Below are 8,752 nucleotides of genomic sequence, written 5' to 3'. Positions count from 1 at the left end.
GTGGATTCCAGAATTCTGACTACTGCAGGCTGGGTCCATAGCTTCATTTTCTGTTGCTCTCCTCTGTGTCCACTTTGTATAAGAGCAGATTCATTGTAGATGTTTGTTGTTGTTGTTTTTAATTACCAAGGGAGTATAATCACCCCTGCAGTAACCTAGTAGAAATACTTCTAATTTGCAGAATCCATGCTACATCATTATGGTTCAACAGACCATAGATAACCTGTTTGTACAGATTTTTGTTAAGATGAATACTGTAAATGTGTCTCACAGTTCAGTCAGAAATACAACACCAATTTTGTGATTAGCACAAAATAAATCATTTTAATAATTAAGATATATAAATACTTATGATAGAAACAATACATCCTTCAGCTCTGTACAAATACTACATTTCCAAGTAATTCTAAAGAATATGCTAATTAAAATTGAAAATAATGATTGAACAGTGATGACTGTCATTTTTGTGGTTTATGAACTCATAAAACATTACAGTGATTTATAGAAAAATACAACATAAAACTTGTAATGTTATTCAGAAATTTAAAAAATATTAAAACTCATGGGAATAATTATAAAAATAGTTTTTTTCTGTAAAAATAAATTAGATACTTTATGTTAAAATGTCATTCTTTTAGAGTCTTTAGAAAGTAGGTACATTCACATTGCTCAGACATTCTTAGTTACCATTCCCTCATACATAGCAGAGTGAGGTGTAGACTGTTCAGATGTGAGAAAAACAGCTTATTTTCATAGGAATGGAAGTGATACATAAAACTTAGTTCATTAAAAAAATCTAAGTGCCCTATGATAGAGATGCGATTTTTTTTTTTTTTTTTTTTTTGCTTAAAAATGACACTGTTAAGGTCTTCAAGGTCACACTACTTTTGATACCACTTTATCAAAGGTAGTTTTTAAATCATGCTGCCTTGTAATTTACAACCAGTTAACACCTTCAGCAATCACAGATTATCCCCTCCCTCTTCTCATGAAAAGCAGTTGAATGAGGCCCAACAGATTAACTGATTGTCTTTTAACTAGAGGCAAGAGAAATCAGCCTCTCCATTCTCATCTTAATGTGGCTTACAAGAGTAGCACCTTTGGCACCTATGCCAGCCAGGTGACAGACATCTCTGGAAGGCACAGGATGACAAAAAGTCTGATGCTTCTGGCAGTGATAGGATTGAGCCAAACCTGTTCATTTACCTAGAAAACATGAAAAACCAAGAGTCCATTGAAATAAAACCAAAATAGGAAAATATTCAGACTTATCCTCGGGTCACATCTGAAGCATCTGAAGGACAGTTTGGAAACGAGCGTGCTTTATTTTGCCACTTTGGCTTTGCCTTGCTTTTCTTCAGCTTTTTCTGAGCCTTCTTTTTGCTGGACTTCTTTTTCTTATATTCGTCTTTATACCATGGTCCCCAGACCCCCCCATTCAGTCGAGGATTACTTCTGGGGTCTTTGGGGGGGTATCTGACAGGCACGGCGGTTTTGTTGAACTGGGAGAGTCTGCGGAGGAGCTGCTTCACGACTCCAGGATACCTGTGGGACAGGTCCACCCTTTCGTAGGGGTCAGCTGTGATGTTGAAAAGCCACACACTCTTTCCAGTGGGCAAGGTGACGCGTTCATTGTGCCACCGGTTAGGGCCCAGATTGCTGAAGGACTGAGGAGGCACCCAGTCACTGTAGCCAGGGTTCCCAGTGAGCAGTTTCCAGTGCCTCACCCTGATTGCTGACTGGATGGCTGTGTTCCAGATCCCATAGCCTGCTGCCCAGGAGCCATTTTTCGCCTTGGTGTAGATGGGGTCGATGTTGTGCAAGATATCCACCCGGGGTGAACGCAGGCCTTCACTGATGGTCTCCCAGATGTCGTAGCCGTCCAGTTGAATATCCTCATCAATCTGCCCTTCAGCCAGGGAAATCAGGGTGGGGTACCAGTCTGTGATGTGCACAAGCTCCTTACACACTGTTCCCTTGTTCTTCAGAAGCGGGCTGTGCACAAAGCCCACAGCCCGGATCCCCCCTTCCCAGTAGGTTCCTTTACTGCCTCTGAGAGGCCAGTTACTCCCACCTGCCGTGGGCTGGCCACCATTATCTGAGGAATAGATGATAATGCTGTTGTTGTAAAAGCCGTATGACTTGAGAGCCATGGTCACATTGCTGATTGCTTCATCTAAGCAAGAAAGCATGGCGGCATACCTCCTCCTGTTGATGTTGATGATGGATCTGTAGTGTTCGAAGTACCTGCCAGGGGCTTGCAGTGGTGAGTGCACTGCTTGATAGGCAATGTATAGAAATAAAGGCTTGCTGGGGTGGTGGGAGGCTAAGATGTGCTGCACCCTCTGAGTGTACATCTGTGTGGAGTAAATGCCGTTATCATAGTCCCAGGCAGCGTTGTCATTTTCATACAAGTCATAGCCACACATCCCGGGGCTGTCACACTTGTAGTGTGTATAGTAGTCACCACTTCCCAAGAGGGAACCAAAAAAGGTGTCAAATCCTCTCTGGGTGGGCATGCATTCTTTTCTGTAAAAACCCAAATGCCACTTTCCCACCATATGAGTGGAATAGCCGACTTCCTTCAGCTTCTGAGGTAGGGTTGCATTGTCGAGAGGTAGGCAGTTGGGCTGGGTAGGTCTGATGATAGAATGCTGCAGCCCCGTGTGTATTTGATACCTTAGCGAAAAGAGTGAAAATGTTGTCAGTGCAGCATAGAAGGCATACACTACAGACATCAACGGTTCTTACCTCATCACAGTTCTCTTGTTACTGTGGTAGAAATGTGTAACGTAATCTGTTATAATAAAGATGGACTTTATTCCAAATAAAATATGACCACTTCAGTATTTCCACAGCTGCCTCAAAACCTCTCACGAAATTCATGTTGGCATTTGAAGTGTATTCATCTTTAATTCAGTACTTTTTTTGAGGAAATGCTGGTTCATAGCACTGTACAAGTTCTCAGAGTGCCTTTCACAGTTCTCCACATGCAGCTCGTCACACCAGTCCCCATAGTCTTCCACCACAGAACTTCACTCCCTCCCCTTCTTTGTCCCATGACCCTTCCCCTCTTGGTAAAACTTCAGTTCTTTAGTGAGGATTCAATGGCTAAGCTTGATTTTATCTTGATCAGTACTTTTAAATCGTTTCCCTCAAAGTAATTTTTAGACTTCTTTTAACAGAATAGAATCAAATATATTTTAATCTTTTACCTAACTATCTGAAGTAGAAAATGAATCAAAATAAGAAAAAGGCTATATGTTGGAGAGTATTATTATTTTCAACCAGAGCCCCTTACACTATTAGCTCCTGAACTATTTTAAGGTTCTTTACTTCAAATTAATTTTCAAGTACTAAAATATATATATATATATAAGTTATACAAAATCTGTGTAGTTATCAAGGAGTACTTTTACCATAGTTTCCAGTCTGTTACATTTCTCAAAGAAAAGAAAGTATGCTTCTGATTAACAATATTAGTTCTTTCATATACATTCCAATGTCACCTTTAAAATATTACATTCACTTGTAATACATTTATGAAATCATGATGATTTTTTTTATATGTCAAAAAGTATTGAATGTTTATTTCTGGCATTACTTTTCCTAAGGATATTTTATCAAAGCTTTTTTTTCAGAATAGCTATTATTACTTGTTAATATAGATAATAGAAATATAAATTTCCAATTGGGTTGTTATAATTACTCAAGGTATTTTAAAAATGATTGATTTGGGGCCAGATGGTAGTCCAGTGGGATAAGCACATATGGTGTGAAGTGCAAGGACCAACATAAGGACACTTGTTCGAGCCCCAGGCTCCTCACTTGCCGGATGGTTGCTTCACAAGCAGTGAAGTAGGTCTGCAGGTGTCTCTCTTTCTCTCCCCCCCTCTCTGTCTTCCCCTCCTCTCTCCATTTCTCTCTGTCCTGTCCAACAACAACAATAGCAATGGTAACAATAACAACAAGGGCAATAAAAGGAAAAAAATGGCTGCCAAGAGCAGTGGATTTGTAGTGCAGGCACCAAGCCCCAGTGATAACCCAGGAGGCAGAAGAAAAAATTATTCTAGTTATTTTTGAAGTTTTTTGTTATTGTTGTTCATTTTTTGTTTTTGTCATCTCTAGGGCTTTACTACTCTGGACTTTTTTTTTTTTTTCCAGATACAGAGAGACAGAGTGAGAGAGAAAAAGAGGACACCCAGTCCTGAAGTTTGCTCTAATTCGGTGGGGGTTACACTCTGCCCTGGGTTGTCTACATGGAAAAGCAACTGAACTTTTTCAGTGACTATCTCTCTGGCTTTACTATGTAAGTTTTAAACAGACTGTTTTAAGGGTAAGGGCAGATCTCAGCAGTAGAGTACAGGTTTAGCATGGATGAGCCTACGTAGGCTCAATCCCCAGCACTACTTGAAACAAAGACAGAATCAAATAGTACATTCTAAATGCTAGAGTGATGCTCTTATCTTTGCCCCCTCCCCAAACAGTAAGTATGAAATTCTGATAAAATAAAGGCTGCAAAAAAGTATTTGTGAAAATATTCTTGAAACCAAATAACAAAAGTGTCCTTGTTAACACTGAAATAAGTATTTTTTTTTAAACTAATTTAATCTGAAAGGCCAGTCTGTTATACTTTTGAGCGGACAGTTCTTTTTATTTTAGAGTGTTAAAATGATAGCACAAAGCAACCATGAGCTCTTCTGAAGTAACACATGTGTTTTCTAGGAAGTGTAATGATTTCTGGTCAATAACAATGCCAAGCAACATTCATTCATGTGGGCCCTACTCACATCACTCTACTGTCAAAATTTCACAGTAATCACAATTGTGGCCATTCATAATGTAATGCACCTGCAAGGACATTGGCATTTCGTGAATATCAGCACCGGGTTCAAGAAAATTGAATTCAAGAAGTGCCATTACTTCTCATAATTTTTATTTAGTTCAGATCCAAAATATTCACTTGTAAAATAATTAATATTGTATTTGTACTTCATATGCTACTAATACTCATTAATATAGGCATTTTAAGTGGTTTGAAAAGGATACATCTATCTGTATAGATAAAAATTTGGGGTGGGATTCATGGGCATAGGTTATCAACTCAACAGTTGTCCTATGCAGAAAATGCACTTGAATAGAGTGTTCAAGTCATGGGACTGCTAAGCAATTCAAATCTTTCTAATTAAACCAAGTGTTTTCTTCTTTCTAAAAATTGAAGGTTATAGGAGGGTTCTTACTCTCAGAGAACTCAGTCTAGTGTGAGAGAGAGGATTGAGGCAACCAGGGGAGATGCTAGCCGGAGACACAGGGCGTTCTAAGAGTGCTCACACTCAGGATGTGTCTTGAGCGACAGAACACTGTGCTATCATACTTTCATATGTTTATCCCGAAAATGGTTAAATCCCATAATGGTTATGCATTACAGAGCCTGGTTACTGATGTATCTGCATTGCCCAAAACACTGTGAGTTCATAATAAGACACCAATAAATAGTTGCTGAAGGTGTGACTCTAAGTACATGTATATATTCATAGAAAGGGAAAGAGAGAAGCAGGTACACATAAATTGCTACAAAATTATTTCTCAGAGGATAAAAATGGTGGACAAAGAGGGTTTTACTTTCTGTCAATTTATATTTAAATTGATATATGATGGAATTTCAGTGAAGGAATCTAAAAACAACTGGCTTATTCTACACAGACTAATTACTAATATGGGACTAATTTTAGTAAGACAGTTAATTTAAATGAAAAAAATAGAAACAAATTTCAAATAAATGGAAATACTCATTCATCTCAATAAGAAATGTACTTTCTAGTTGAACGTCTACTCATAAAACCATCATTAGAAAGCAGGAAAGGGGGAACTGGGCGGTAGCGCAGCGGGTTAAATACACATGGTGCAAAGCACAAGGACCGACCTAAGGGTCCTGTTTCAAGCCCCTGGCTCCCCACCTGCAGGGGAGTTGTTTCACAGGTAGTGAAGCAGGTTTTCAGGTGTCTAACTTTCTCTCCAACTCTCTGTGTTCCCCTCCTCTCTCCATTCCTCTCTGTCCTATCCAACAACAGTGACAACAACAACGACAACAATAATAATAACCACAACAGTGATAAAACAAGGACAACAAAATGAAAAAAAAGAAAGGCCTCCAGGAGCAGTGGATTCACAATGCAGGTACCGAGCCCCAGAAATAACCCTGGAGGCAAAAAAAAAAAGAAGAAAAAAAAAAAAGAAAAAATGCAGCTCAAAACAAAAAAAGGAGGAAAGGGATGAAATGAGCTAAATAAATTCCATCAACTTCCTCCAGGAGCCCCTTTCACTAAACATATAAAAGGATAAATTTCCAAGTGACTTTAAAAGTCCTTGCCTTCCAGTCTTCTTTCCTGAATGTCATAGTCTTCTGCTTATCCATAGATGGGTCCTGTTCACCCGTAATATATGAACATTTACAGCACCAAAGCTTTGGCTGCACTGATTACAGCTTCCCTAGTGTCATTAGGAATATGGCTGAAAATCTCAGATCAGGTAGTTTCTTTCTGGAACATTTGTTTTTATTTTCATTTAGTGTGTATGTATGAATTTTTGTTTGTTGCCTATTCTGGATGTGCCCCCACAACTCATATGTTTTATCCCTGGAAACACATGGAAAAACTATTTTTGTTTTGCCTCCAGGGTTATCTATGGGACTCAGTGCCTGCACTATGAATCCACTGTTCCTGGAAGCCAGTTTTCCCATTTTGTTGCTCTTGTTGTTATTGTTGTTGTTGGATAGGACAGAGAAATTGAAAGAAGAAGGGAAGACAGAGAGGGGGAAAGAAAGACACCTGCAGATCTGCTTCTGTGAAGTGACGTGTGAGGTGACCTCCCTACAGGTGGGGAGCTGGGGGCTGGAACCCGGATCCTTGAGCCGTTCCTTGTGCTTTGCACCATGTGTGCTTAACCTGCTGCACTACCGGGGCCCCCGGAAACACTACTGGCAGCACCGGCAAGAGCTCCATGGATAGTAGAGTGGGACTCAGGTACCTTCCCCCCACTTTTTTTTGTCTTGAAAAAATTAGGATAAAATTGGGGCTGGGAGGCCACTCAATGTGGAAATCACATATCTTTGTGGCTCTGGGTCAATTTTTGTTCCTGGAAAAATTTAAAAAGACAGTCCAATAACTTTGGACTGGGAGATAGCTCACCTGGTAGGGTGCATGCCTTATGAAGCCTGAGGCCCTGGGCTTGACCTCTAGCACCACATGGGCAGCACTAGGGGAGCTCCATGGACGGTGAAGCAGTGCTGTTCTGTCTCTCTTCTCTTTCTCAATAAATGAATGACACAGATAGTGGCATAAAGCAATGTTGTCACAGCACTTCATGAAATGAAAGGGCTGCGCTATGTGCACAGCATCGGGAGTTGGATGAGAGTCCTCCAGCAAGGAGAGCAGTCAGTGGCGGAAAACACTCTGAAATACATGTGTGGACACATTCCTAAATGACCGTGACTGGACTGTGAAGCCAGAGGGTAGAAATGTTCCCGCCTCAGGACTAGTTGGCAGAAGGGTAAAGGTATGAGAAAACACTATACATATTTTGTCATTCTTATGAAATGTCTTTTGGGGGGAAGTATATACATATTTTGTTAAGTATGTTTTTATCTTTATTTATTTGATAGAGACAGCCAGAAATTGAGAGGAAGGGGGAGATAGAGAAAGGAGACAGAGAGATACCTACAACACTGCTTCATCACTTGTGAAACTTTCCCCCTGCAGGTGGGGACCGGGGGCTCAAACCTGGGTCCTAGCGCACTATAACATGTGTGCTCAACCAGGCGTGCCACCACCTGGCCCTGGAAAGTATGTTTTTTATTCTAATACATATTAAATACTATTTGTCTATGTATTGTCACATGGCTATGTAAATATGCTTACATATGCTGGAGCATCTGCTAATGTTTCACTCAAAATTTATTGCAATGAAAATGCAAAATATAAAAACCCTGAAACACAAGAACCAAGCATTTCCATCATTTATTGACACAGTAATCAATATTTGCTTATAATTTGGCATCTATTCAAGCAGAGAATAAATGCAGTGGCTATGCCAACCTGCTAATATTCTCTTTTTAATTTTTTTTCTTATCTTTGTTTATTTATAGAGCAGAGGCAGCCAGAAATATAGGAAGAGAGACAGAGAAACACCTGCAACACTGCTTCACCACTTGCAAAGCTTTTCCCCTGCAGGTGGGGACTAGGGACTTGAACCCGGGCCCTTGTACATTGTAATATGTGTACTAAAGCAAATGTCCCACCAGCCGGCCCCATGCTAGCATTCTCTACCATAAGAACATTTTTAGTTTAGATGAATATGTACTATGCCGTGTGTATTCATCTTATCAACCTAGCTTCTAAGAATCTATTTCTAAAGGAGAGAACCATCCATTTTCATTATAGTAGCTAAAAACTCTGAAAATCATGGGAACTTAAAAGTTATCTATCACCCAGTTAGGTATATAAAATTAAGTACTATTTTGAATACAATGTTCCAATATGGCCCACACATGTTTTTGAATCTACTGACTACATCTGAAAGACCGTAAGTCAAAATGTATAAAATAAAGGCTGTCAGTGGCTCAGCTTCCTTTGCTTTGGCCCAGAATTTCCCTTTTCATTAACAACATTCATCTTCTCTTGGACATTCCACTATACAAGAGTAAGTAAAAAGAAGAGGAGGAAGAATTAATGAAGCAATCAAGGCAGGAAGAACA

At 39.7% G+C, this 8,752-nt stretch overlaps 1 protein-coding gene across 1 annotated transcript in view; it reads right to left on the bottom strand.

The window, feature by feature from the left end:
• Nucleotides 1–1,026: 1,026 nt before the first annotated feature.
• Nucleotides 1,027–8,752, bottom strand: part of LOC103125551 (arylsulfatase J-like) — a 36,239-nt gene continuing 28,513 nt past the window's right edge. Inside the window, exon 2 of the mRNA XM_060186081.1 lies at nt 1,027–2,679. Within this exon, the coding sequence (XP_060042064.1) occupies nt 1,269–2,679 (1,411 nt within the window). The 3' untranslated portion in view covers nt 1,027–1,268. The remainder of the gene's footprint in view (nt 2,680–8,752) is intronic.

This window comes from Erinaceus europaeus, chromosome 2 (assembly GCF_950295315.1).
Source record: "Erinaceus europaeus chromosome 2, mEriEur2.1, whole genome shotgun sequence".
NCBI lineage: Eukaryota > Metazoa > Chordata > Mammalia > Eulipotyphla > Erinaceidae > Erinaceus > Erinaceus europaeus.
This window is presented reverse-complemented; position numbering and strand designations above follow the sequence as displayed.